This window comes from Sylvia atricapilla, chromosome 1, assembly GCF_009819655.1.
Source record: "Sylvia atricapilla isolate bSylAtr1 chromosome 1, bSylAtr1.pri, whole genome shotgun sequence".
Classification (NCBI taxonomy): Eukaryota; Metazoa; Chordata; class Aves; order Passeriformes; family Sylviidae; genus Sylvia; species Sylvia atricapilla.
In genome coordinates, this window is record NC_089140.1 from 40,728,312 (window position 1) to 40,741,425 (window position 13,114).

General features: G+C 41.3%; 1 protein-coding gene across 5 annotated transcripts in view; it reads left to right on the top strand.

Annotated features, from left to right (window-relative positions):
- The window catches only part of RBMS3 (RNA binding motif single stranded interacting protein 3), a 699,644-nt gene that overhangs the window by 540,997 nt on the left and 145,533 nt on the right, over window positions 1-13,114 (top strand). For all 5 annotated transcript variants that reach the window (XM_066320213.1, XM_066320221.1, XM_066320228.1 and 2 more), the window contains one exon: window positions 9,907-10,064. In XM_066320213.1, the coding sequence (XP_066176310.1) occupies window positions 9,907-10,064 (158 nt within the window). The remainder of the gene's footprint in view (window positions 1-9,906; window positions 10,065-13,114) is intronic.

A 13,114-nucleotide genomic window follows, 5' to 3' on the forward strand; every position in this document is an offset into this window, starting at 1 on the left:
AAGTCTAAAAAGGCACAGTGACTACTGTGAAGTTGATCTGTCAGGGTGTGAGATTTAACATCTCAGGATGTTAAATCTTTGTGCATTGGAGCCTTTGGAAGACAATCAAACAACACAGAGATTCTTTTGAAGGTACCTAAGACAAAATAAGCTGCTTTGAATAACCAAATGTCCTCTGTTCTTCAGCATTTTCCCTGTGAAACCATCCGTGTTTAGACAATCTTGGTTGAGGAGATAGCTCATACTTCCAACAATGCCTAATGCAAAAAAATTTTAAGTGGAAAAGGGATAAAGCCAGGCTCAGTAGAGATAAGCCTGGGGGCATCATGCCAATGTTTGAGGGACAGTGTGTTAGTGAGATCTGCTGTCTCAGTGGAGGTAGCGGATGGAGATCCATGCAGGAGCAAGAGATCCATGCAGAGCACATCAATAACAGGGGTTATTGATGTGCTAGAAACCTCAGAAGCACCTGAGCATGGTCATGTAATAATTAGGCCTTCTTCCCCCCCAAAAAAACATGTTGGGAATGCCAACTAGAAGGTAATCTGGCTGCTGCCATGAAAGAAAATAAAAATTGCTTCTATAAATACATTAGCAATAAAAGGAGAGTTAAGGAAAATTTCCATAGGTTATTGGATGTAGAGGGAAACAGTGAGAAAGAATGAGGAAAAAGCTGATGTACTTAATGCCTTCTTTGTCTCAGTCCTTAATAAGAAGACCAGCAGTTGTTCAGGTGAGCTGAAAGATGGGGATAGGATCAGAATGAAGCCCATATATTCCAGGGGAAATGGCTGGTATTCTGTTGTACAAGCTCATGGGGCCAGACAGGATCCACCCAAGGACACTGAGGGAGCTGACATAGCGCTCATTGAGCCATTTTCCATCATTTCCCAGCAGGAAGGTTGCGGTTGACTGGAAGTTAGCAAATGTGACATGCATCTATAGGGACAGGAATATCTGGGGAACTGCAGGTCTGCCAGCCTGACCTTGGTGCTAGGCAAGGTTATGGAGCAGATCATCTTGAGCACAATCACACAGCACATACAGGACATCAGGCCCAGTCAGGGTGGGTTTGTGAAAGGAAGGTCCTGCTTGATCCAGCTGGTCTCCTCCTGTGACAAGGCAACACTTAGTGGATGAGGGAAAGACTGTGGATGCTAGACCTAGACTTTACTGCAGCTTTTGACACAATTTCCCACAGCATTCTCTGTGAGAAACTGGCTGCTCATAGCTTGGATGCCTGTGTTTTCACTACATAAAAACTGTCTGGATGGTCAGGCCCAGAGAAAGGTGATAGATGGAGCTCCATCATGTTGGCAGCTGGTCGCAAGTGGTGTTCCTCAGGGATCAGTGTTGGGGCCAGTCCTGTTTAATTTCTTTTATCAATGATCTGGGTGAGGGGAGTGAGTGCACCCTCAGTCAGTTTGCAGATGACACCATGTTGGGCAGGTGTGTTGATCTGCTGAAGCATAGGGAGGCTCTACAGAGGGATCTGAACAGGCTGGAATGATGGGAAAAGGTCATTTATGTGAGGTTTGACAAGGTGAAGTTCTTGGGTTACAACAACCCCACTGAACACTGCAGGCTTGGGAAAGAATGGCTGGAAATCTGCCTGGTGGAAAAGGACCTGAGGGTGCTATTTGACATCGAGCTGAACACAAGCCAGTGTGTGCCCAGGTGGCCAAGCAGGCCCATGGCATCCTGGCTTGTGTCAGTAACAGTGTGGCCAGCAGGACCAGGGCAGTGATTGTCCCCTGTGCTGGGCACTGGTGAGGCCACACCTCAAATCCTGTGTTCAGTCTTGGGCCCCTTACTGCAAAAAAGACACTGAGGTCCTGGAGTGGGTCCAGAGAAGGGCCATGGTGAAGGTTCTGGAGCACAAGTCCTATGAGGATCAACCAAAGGAGCAGGGGTTATTCAGCTTGGAGAAAAGGAGGCTCAGCAGAGACCTTATCGTTCTCTACAGCTGCCTGAAAGGAGGGTGTAGCCAGGTGGAGGTCAGTCTCCCAGTGGCAGGACAAGAGAAAATCCCTTCGAGTTGCTGCTGGGGAGCCAGGGGAGGTTCAGATTGATTATCAGGAAAAGAATTTTCACCATGAGGATTGTCAAGCATTGGAACAGGCTGCCCAGGGAAGTCACCATCTCTGGAGGGATTTAAAGTACGTGTGGCAGGTAGAGACATGGTTTAATGACAGGTTTGGCAGTGTTGGGTTAAGGGACGGACTCAGTCATCTACAAAGGTCTCTTCCAACTTAAACAATTCCAAGATTCCATGAAAGAGCTTCAGAAATACTCTTGACAAGGAGGCCTGCATTATGTTTAGCAGTTTCCTTCTATTGTATCTGTTAAATTATTAATACACTATGCATTAATAAGATCCTTGTGAAGTTTAGGTTTTCTGTACAGCATTGTAAGCCTTTTGGTGTGGTGCTCAACAAGAGAGTGAAACTAGCCTGGGATCAATAGTTAACTGGCCATTGATTTAGCTGTCTACATTGTTAAAAATGTGCCCACACAAAGGAAAGCAAATAAGCAAGGAAAAATCAAAGGGAACCCTGGCAGCTGTACTTCATTCATTTTGTTCACCTCGTGTTACTGCAGTGATGGCTCAAAATATGTCATTGACAAATCTGGAGGGCTGCATCATCTGGACCATTGCTGCAGCAAAGGTTTCATGAGAGTTTGTTTTTCCCTTTTCTTTTATAAAACAAATATGTAATGTAAAAAAATCTTTGAAAGCAGACTACTGCCACTTAATTCACATCAATGTATCTTCATTGAATGGAAAGGTACCACATGAACACACATGGGCAAGATCTCCATCCCCAACCAATACATAATCCTCACTGAGAATAAGGAAAAGGAGCTCCTGCTGTCATTCCTCTGATACCAGCAGGTGGTGGAGTTTGGGGTGACTTTCTTCCCACTTTCACATTACTAGCCTATATTCGTCCTATCTAACGGTGATTAAGTAAGTCAGGAGCATCCTGCCATGGCTGGATAGGTCAGTGAAGAGACAACCTCTCTAAATATTCCTTGAAGACATTAGATATTAGAGCTGAAGTTACACACCAGGATTATAAATTCAGTACCTTAATCTGTCTGAAGCCAGGCATCTTTTGCACATGTGAAAAAATATGCCACATTAATGTGGAAATGCAGCAGGAATAAATGGAGTAAAAGAAAATTAGGAGGAAAGTATTTTCATTCAGAATTTTGGTGTGTGACTTCAACCAAATGCCCATAAAATCAGCTTTTAAATGAATGCCTCTTTTAGATGTCCTGAAAAAGTTCTCACGATCTGCAGTACTAAAAATGTAAACATTACCAAACAGAACAACAACAAGAGTTATTGAATGTGAATCTACTGAGAGAAAGTATTACATGCTTCCTCTAAATTTCATTTAAGCTTAGTGGCTGTAAAGAATCCAGTTTAGAAATAATTTAATAAACTGAAGATGAGACTGATGCTACCATACAACTGCAGTTTTCAAAACAGTGAGCCAACACTGGAAAACATGAAATGGCACAAAACTGTTTCCATATACACGATCTAGTTTCGTATATATGGTTCTACATAAATGGTGTTTTCCTTTAAAATGACTATTTTTGTCTTAAGGGGAGACAGAAGTTCAGCCCGGATTTTTAAAGGGGACAAGGAGTTCAATCCATAGGCTGAAGAGGTGGGCAGTAGCTATAAGGCAAAGATGAACAAATTCGGGGAAAATACTGATTGAGGGGAACCTGCATCTAAAAATAACTGTTTCTAAGGGTGAGCTGTAGTATTGACCTGTGTCAAAATTAATATTATGAAGTCTCAATTTATTAAAGACAAGAAAAGCATCTGATCTATTAGTATAAATATTGATTATGTCCTTTAAAAGAGGAGTTCAGGATCTCATATCGATCCACATACAAAGTTAAATTCACAGAATAAGTTTGGAAGATGGAAAAAAGAAATCATTTGAACTCATAATCAGAGCTTAGTTTCCTAGAGCAAGCTGCTCTAAGGAGAAATAAATTAGGTTCAATAAAAGGAATTGGTACATAAGGTTTCCAGATAAACCAAACATACTCAGTTTCCAGTCCTACTGAGATCACAGATTAGAAGAGGTTTGAGCTCCTTTTGGGAAAAAAAATAACATTGCCAAAAGCTGTCTGCTCCTCCCTACACGTGTCTCTAAAGAATGCATGACTTAAATGTACTGTGTAAAGAGGCTCAGCCTCAGCTCGCACAAGCAGGAATTGTTCTTTCAGCTTTTCATGCGTTGCTTCCAAAGATTATCTCAAGATGGGAGGGAAAATCCCATTTGAACGTTGTCCTTCCTTTCAAAAGTGTTTGGGAGGGCCCAGCAAAGCAAACAGCAAACTTGGAGTTGCAGCACACCCTCTGCTAGAGTTTGTTTTGGTTTTTTTGGTTTGATTTTTTTTTTCCTGTTTGAAATGCTGTCGGTGTAGTGCATTGCAAATCCTCTGCATTATAAACTTATTTTGCTTTTTGGCACAGGCCTTGGGAGCTGAGTGACTGGCCCAGTTCTTGCCAAAAGGCAGTGACAAAATTTCTGGCTCTTTCCCCAGTACAACTACTCCTGACTGCAGAGCTCCAGAGCCTTGCAGCAGGACGCCTTCTCTGCTGACCACTGGAGTTGATCTGGGCTAATCAAAAACATGGGCTTGACCTACTCTTAGTCTGCAGTATTCACAATTTTCAACCTTCCAATTTTAACATTGAAAATGTTTTTCAAATTGCAATAAAAAAATTTAAATCTTCACGATTTTAAGTCTTTCTCGGTGTGGTTCTAGATAGGGTGGCCCAACTGCAGCATATGAATGCAGGTGAAGCCCCTGGAATGCAAGGGCCAGAGGAGCTGAGATATTATGCTCACACATTGATGGTGAAACAGGTTGCAGTAGGAGAAAAGGGAGTTGCAAAAAGCCACGCACTTCTCTGGAGAGGAGCTGAAATTGACTGAATTTCTTTTGATGTTGTTGTTGTTGTTGGCTCATTCTCTGGCACTCAGCGTACACACGCAGACTGGCAGACATCAGGATCCCAGGATGTGCTTCGCCTAAGGTGGGAGACTATGCCAGGCTTTCATAGGGCTGGGACTGACTGGATAAGTTTGTCCCTGCCTCTTTGGGGCTGCAGTGTGAGGAAAATGGAAAATCCTTGGCCTGTCAAGTGGGAGATCTCGGCAAAAATGAACATCTGTGAGGATAGCCAGGAGGCTATTTGATCGTGCCTTGAGACTGCCCTTGCAAGTTTGCATGTCTTGAGCATGGTTCTTCTGCAGCTGGCGCACACAGCAGGCTGCACTGTTGCTTCACCACTCTCTTCACAAAGCAGCAACTTGGCCTGATGTAGTACCATTATTTATCTGTGTTTGGCACGGGGCCTGGGAGAGGCAGAGGAGCTGTGCTGGAACACTGCAGAGAGCCCTCCACTGCTCCCTGCTCCTGGGAACCCCCAGGACAGCACTCAGCTGCAGTGGCTGGCCCTGGAGAGCCCCTTCTCGCTCCTGGGGGATTAGGCCCAAAGGTCAGGTGTGCTTTGGGAAGACTGTATCAACAGGTATGTCACTCCCCCACGGTGCAAGCCAGCACAGTATATCTTTTGTGGTCGGGAGGAGTAAATTTTGTCACTGAAAGAGTGGTCAAGGATTGGAACAGGCTGCCCAGAGAGGTGGTAGAATCACTGTCCCTGGAAGCTTTTAAGAAGCATGTGTAGATGTGGTGCTTAGAGACATGGTTTAGTGGGGACCCTAGCAGTGTTAGGTTAATGGTTGGACTAGATCTTGGAGGTCTCTTCAAGCCTTAGTGATTCTAGGATTCTATGAAATCACTAGCAAAGCCCAGGCTCTGCTTGGCTGGTGGCCCCACCACACTGCCTCCAAGTCTCCAGCTGCAGGGTGTCCAGGTCACGGTGCTGTTGGAGTTGTTTGTGGTGAGTCTGTGGCTTTCTGCCACCCACCCTTTTGGTTCCTGGCCAGAATATATAGGGGCATAGGAGGAAGACGCAGTTCTGAAGTGACTTTCAGTATCAAACAAAAGACTTTCATTTCTCTCACTGATGACTGGTCACTCAATATATTTTGGGACTGGAGACAATAATAAATGGTATTTTAGTGGCCCAAGATGGGAAGTGGCATTTTTTTTTAATGTCTAGTGAAGTCTTAGAGACAATTAAATGAAACACAGGAAGCCTGATCCAGATGCTAACCTGGCCATCAGTCCTGCAATCCTGGGAGCTGTTCCTTCACTGAAGGCAGAAACGGAGCTGTCAGCTCTTAGGATTATGAAAGGCAAGTAGTTCACAGGGTGCTCAAACTTACGGTTCTGGTTAGGTTTATCTTGTCAACAAATAGGCACATTTTGAGCATCGGGACACTTGCCTTTGACACTGAAAAGCTCAGGAGTGGCACTGGGATGGGGAAGCTAATATCTCACACAGGAGCTTGTGGAATCTGGGATGAAAAGGCTTGAGCAAAATGAGTCATGTGTCAGCACCTCCACGCTGAGCACCAGAAATCTCTGCACAACTGAAAAAGACCACAAGGAGCCTCAGTACCAGAGGCTGGGAGTGGGACCAAGCCTGAGAAACAGGGAGTCATGAGGATAGGTGACAGTGGGGTCTGGCTGCACAGTGATAGGGCAGCTGAGTTCCACACCACCCCTGTAAAGCTCCCAGCTCCCAGCTGCATTACTGTGAAGCACTTCATCTTGTTTCAGTCAGTTGTGTGATATATGGCTTCTGTGGGGTGATATTTCTCTGTAAGGCAGAGGGGTATTTCTCTAAATGCTATATTTGTATAGTAAGGAAAATAATGTGAATTTTTTCCTTTCTTAGAGAACACTGCTGTGTTGTGGAGGTGGCATGAGTGGACTCATCTGTCTCTCTCTGTTTGTAACATTTATTTATCACATTGATAAAAGATAGGCTTGGCAAATCCCTGTGAAGGAGTGACTATGGTCTGCTAGTCTTTCATTCACCATCAGAGTGTTGCTAACTTTCCACGGATATTTAAAATAACGACATTTAATCTCTAGCACAGTTAAAAGGCTTATGTGTTCCTGGTTCAGAAGTGGGACACATTGGCAATGGTTCTTATTTATTTTATTTGTTTGCCTCAGCTTGAAAACTGAGTAGTCAAAGGAAGAGTTCTCATTTTAATGTGCTGCAGGACTGAGTTGCTTCAGTGAAAGCAGAGGCTGTCATGAAGTTACTGATGCATAACTCCACTTCTCCACATTAGTCTGGTTTTTGGCTACAGGGATTTCATCAGCATATTTTTTTCTAAATATTAGCAAGTGATGTTAGTCCTTGAGCATGGATTGGTGGATTCATCAAAGCCCTTAACCAATCAATAGGTAGAGGTATGCATAATAATGGAATCATTTCTGAAGAACTGTGCCAATTGGAATTGCAAAACTTTCTGCTTCAATTTGCTTCTTGAATGCCTCTGCTTTACCTGCCTCTATTGCTCACCCTTTCAAATACTTAATAACAATGAAGATGCTTCCAAATTCCTACATATTTCATTTTTTTCTGTGGCTTCGGGGTGTGGAGGGCAGATAAAGGGGGAAGTACCAATCGATAAAACTTAAATAGTTTGCATACAGAAAAGGTGAAAAATGTAAAGAAAAAAAAAACACAGATAGAGAAAGAAAGAAAATTATTTGCCTTCTTGCTTCCTTGCTTTTCCCAAAGCTAAAAGTGTGATCCGAAGCTCATATTCCTTTTCTTTTCTTGTCTACCTTCCCTCCAGGACTGTTTGCATGATTTCCCTCCCATTGTCGGTACTGTAGCAGTTCTGACCCCCTCACTAGCATCTTTTGGTTACTGGAGAGGAACTAGCTTTTGGATGTGTATAAATGTAAATTGATGTGAGAGGAAGGAAGATGACTGCAGGCAAAGATAACTGGAAAGGGAAAGAAGGTTTTCCTAGATTTGAGGTTTGTAACTTGTTGAATTTGCAGTAAGTTCAGTGTTCGTGTCTGCGGTGTTCCTCTCCTCTCTTCCGCCCCGTACTGTAAGACATGGTAATAACTGGGTATTTTTAAGGACAGCAGCTTGAAAACATGCCTACTTTGGTCTTTTATTTGTGTTTTGTAAAACAGTGAAGAATTCATCACGCACAGTAATGTGTTGTTTCACGGAGTAGTGAGTCTGGAGATGCAAATCTAGAATGCAGTGGTCATTAGCCAGTACGTCCAAAGACAAGCATCCATAGCCTTGTGATCAGAAGCCACATTAAACAGTACAACAGTATTACATGTCTCCTGATTTTGGACCTTTTGGGTTATACATTTGCAGTTTTTTGTCTCATCCAAAAGGGCTAAAATTTCCCTTGAGCCTGGGGTAAGAGAAGCTAAAACTTCCTTGTGTTTCTGATTCTGGTATTTAGCTACATTAGATTTGCCGTAGTCATTCTTATCCCTGCAAAGATAGTGTGTATGAATCACACCTTGAAGCAATTTCTCATTCCAATATTAAGACCTTGAATGTATAAGGCAGTGATGGAGCAGACATCTTGGTTCTGTCCTGTCTTCATATATCTTCTCGAAACAGAATGCATGATTGTGTTTGACAAGGCACATTCTCACTGATTTTAATGGAGTGTAATTTGAAACTGGTTTAGTTAAACCAGGGCAGATGGCTGCAGGACTGTGTGTAATTTCATAACAGTGCAAGGTTGTAGTGCTGCTGCAAGGTTATTAATCTGATTTTAGGACAACTCAGCAAAAAATGGGTATTGCTGTTGTCAACTCACTGTTGAATAAGTACAAATTAATTCTGCCCATTAAAATGTGTAATAAAAAGAATTAAAAACTCTGTCTCAGAGAACTTTCTCAGAGAAAGTGTTACCTGGATTACTGCACAATATAATGTTTGCATCTTATATTTTTGGTTATTTAACATTAACTGGAATTATGTAGTGATGCCTGATCCCAGTCAGGCTTGTACTGGCCGGTGATCAGACATTATGTAAAGATTGTATCAATAAAAATGGACAGAGGCATGAAAATTTGCAAGGGCATAAGTAAATTTATTTAATGCAATCAAGACCTGGTTGTCTGTAGACAAGGGGTTTTTTACTGCTTCAATGTACTTATTTTACATATGGCATCTATGTCTCTTTCATGTTTCTTTGCAGTAGTTCAGCAAGCAAGAATAGGAATTGGAGTGGTTTATGGAAAGTTTAGCCTAAAGATCTGAAATAGAACAAGAAAGCTGCTTCCAAATTTCTTTTTTCAATTATTCATGCTACAGGCTTTGTTTTATAAGATTTTTTTGGTTAGTCTCAGAATAGACATGTGACCTATCTCACCATAGGACCATAGGCTGAACTGAAGAATTCCCCCTCCTGCCCCCAGCCCACTTAGATCTTGTTGCTTATTATTAGGAAAGACATTTTTGATGGGGAAAGAAAGGGAAAAGATACTATGAAAAGTGTTCTGTGTTTTCAACCAACCTTTTTCATGATGAACAGGCTGAATGGGAAGTGTTCAAGCTGGAAAGCAGATCTGATTAAAATATATGTTGAGTTTTTGTTCTTTATTTATGTTAACATTAGCACATTTGTGGAAATCGTATTTTCTTCACAATCTTTTTGCTAAATAAGGACACAAATCCAAGAACACTTGTGCATGAGAGTAATTTTCTATAAGTGGGTAGTGTCACTGACTTCAATAAGAGCAATCATGCACAGAATTAAGCACATGCGTGCGAGTTTGCAGAAATTTGGCAAATATGTTGCTGTCATGAAGAAATTACCCAGCTTTTCTTCTAATGCAGATATGAGTGCTTGGCTCGGTCCTATTTTGAGTAGCATTTATTGTACTATAGCCATAAACTATTCTATTGTGTTAAGCCTAACTGAGGATATTTCTCTTATTTTGTCGCAGCAACAAGAGCAGGATCCCACAAATCTATACATCTCAAATTTACCCGTGTCCATGGATGAGCAGGAACTGGAGAATATGCTGAAACCCTTTGGACATGTCATTTCCACCAGAATATTAAGAGATGCGAATGGAGTCAGCAGAGGAGTCGGCTTTGCCAGGTGAAACCTTTGCTCTTACTTTGATCCATGCACATTTTTTGTCTTTAGTCCTTTGCAAATGCTGTCTGTTCTGTAGCTCTAAAGTCTCACAGCTGTGGAAGATGCCGAGTGACACCTTTATCAGATTGTATCTGTTCTTTCCACCAAGAAATGCCAGTGCAGAAGGATGTTCATCTCATTGCTCTAAAACCCAGTTAATTCTGTGTAGTTACACGTAAATGAAAATGGCTAGGAATAGTGAGCTATCCATTCAGGGTCAGCTTCAGGTGATAATGCAAGTCCTACAGCAAAAAGCACAAACTTGGTAAAGAAACCAACGCCTGTGCTTAGGAGGTCCTGGGGTGAACTTATTGCAGCCTTTTAGTACCTGAAGGTGTCCTGTAAGAAATCTGGAGAGAGACTAGATAGTCTTTAAGATCCCTTTCAACCTAAAGCATTCTATGAGACTGTTCAAATATTTGACAAAGGTTTTGCAACTGGAGAAAGTAAACTCAGCAGCTGGAAGAGCAAAGGGTAGGAACTGTAACTGAAGAAACGTGTCTTCCTTGAAAGCTGCAGCTTCCTTGAACTGCAGCTATGAAAAGAGCTTAAGAAGAAATATTTGCATGGAACAAGCCCTGATGGAGTAGTCAGACATTTTAGACAGAATGGGCAACATATTATTACCATGTATTTCATTGTTAGTACAGATAGACAAGGCTCCATGTTTACTCTCAGGGAATATTTACATAGATTCTCTTCAGCTTGAAATATTCTCAAATCAAATAGTTTTCTTTTCAAAAGCCAAGAAATAGAGTGCTATATATAGAAAGGTATTGAAAACACAAACAAGAAGAGAAATTTGCAATTCTGCTGCAAATCAGTCTTCTGCTTCAAAATAAAAGGGAAAAAAAATCCCAGATCATTGTTTCTACAGAATATTCATAACATTGTTCTTTATAGAGGAGGTAAAATGACTTCTTCATCTTGCAGATTTCTCTGAAATCCATCATATCTTGGTATATCATAGCACTTCTGTTAGTTTCATAATACCACTGAGTGAAATAAGGTGTGCTGTTTGATAAAAAGTTAGCTTTCAAGAAAAGTGACATTGTAGTATTACTGCTGTCCTTGAAGTGAAAGGCCATCATGCCCAAAAAATGTTAAGATAATATTGTCTGAATTCAAATGGAAAAAGGTAAAATATTTATGCTGAAAGATGGCACACTGATCGTTGTGCATTCTTGCAGATAATAACATGAATTTTTCTAGCTCACTTAATAAAGATTAGTCTAAGTCATGGATAAACTCACATTTTTGAAAATTGACTTACTTTGTGAGAATGTATTTAAGTATGGAACATATTTCAGGAACCCTGTAATGATCTAACTTGTAGGTTGTGTAATTCACCATGCAAATGACAGTGAGGTGAAACCTTCACTCCATCACAGTCTCCCACTGATTTGAGTGAGGCTAAAGTAAATCCAGGAATTTCCAACCATAGTTGAATGCTGACTCCTGTCTTTGCAGAAATATCAATAAAATATTTAATTGCATAACCAGCTTACTTTCTTTTTGTAAAGTAGTGTTATCTGCTATCTTTTTCCTGTATGTCAAACCGACCAGGTTTTTAATTTGTTTAGCTTTGCTTGCAGTCATGAAGGTTTCATTCTAGTGTACCTATGGCGTGAGCATGTGTTTAGTGGGTACCAATGTGAGTGGGGGATAGAAGCTGGATTTTCAGTCTGAATAAGATTTTAGAAGTTCAAATCAGCACAGGTGAGGAACCTGGCTATTCTGACCTGGGACCTTTTATCACAGTGTCTCTTGCCTGCCTGTGGAATGTGCCATGGTACTTAGCATAGCTCTAAACAGAGCTGAAGAAGAGCCAGAGAAAAAATTAAATTTGCATATAGTGAAATGATGCAGCATCTAACAATTTTGAAATGTGATGTTTCAAAGTTATTAATTACATTTTATGATAATTAAAAGTCACTTTCTGAGTCTGCCCAATCATGGAAACAGTCAATTTCAAAATTAGTATAGTCATTCAAAAAGCAATCAGAGGTAAAGACTGAAGGTAGGCAGCTATTGTCAGATTTTTCTTCTAAATGAGTATGATTAGCAGTTTTATAGTACTGCAGGTGGCTACTTAATCATTTATAACCTGAAGAACTTCAAATGTTCTTAGATCAAAATTATCTTAGTTATGTCTGGTGACATAAACAACCTCCCTTAGAATATGTGCAAACAAAACTAGCTCTGAGTGAAAGTTAAGCCATGAAACAATTTCCTCTCTTTTGCGTCCTTCAAAAGCAACTGAACAGATTTTCCTGAATCTTTCCAGAGCGTTTCACTGTGGCCTGAGCCAACTGTGCCCAGGGGAGATTTTGGGGAGGAGAGTTATGAGCAAGGGGCCAGAGAAGGGAAACTTTAGACTTTGTGGCTTCATAAAAAACAATCCGTGCTATAAACTCTACTCATCTGCCTCTGCCTCACCCTTGGCCCATGCTCTTTACTTCAAGGCCATATTACCTGTCCTCAGGCTCTCTGTGGGAGCTGATGTTCCACCAGGCCCTCACACTGCTGTGGACTTTTTGCAGGTCTTTCTGGTCTTTCTGTTGACACCGGCTAGCAGATGCTGAGACTAAACACAGCCTGTCCTAGAGCAGACAGAGAAATGAGAAGAAATAGGAGGGGGCAGAAATGCCTACTGGTAGTAGGATAGTGGAAAAAAGGAGAAACTTCTTTGGATGTGAAGCTTTGAGTTCAGTCTGTTGTAAGATTGCCTGTTAAAAGCGGGAATGACACCATGATGCCCTTGCATGGAATTGCATCACAACACTTAAATTTGTAGATGTTTCTCTTACATACATGTTGCTGGGAGTCATCTAATAATTTCAGTAGCTGTTCTTTCACTTTAAAAGTGGAATTGTATTCTTCAGAGCTTAGAAAAAATAATAGTTCTTCATCTCAAAAAAAATAATCAGCAAGATGAAACAGAACAAAACAATGCAAAATAAAACAAAACAAACCCAAAACAAAGCAAAAAAGAGAGGAAAAAATCCACA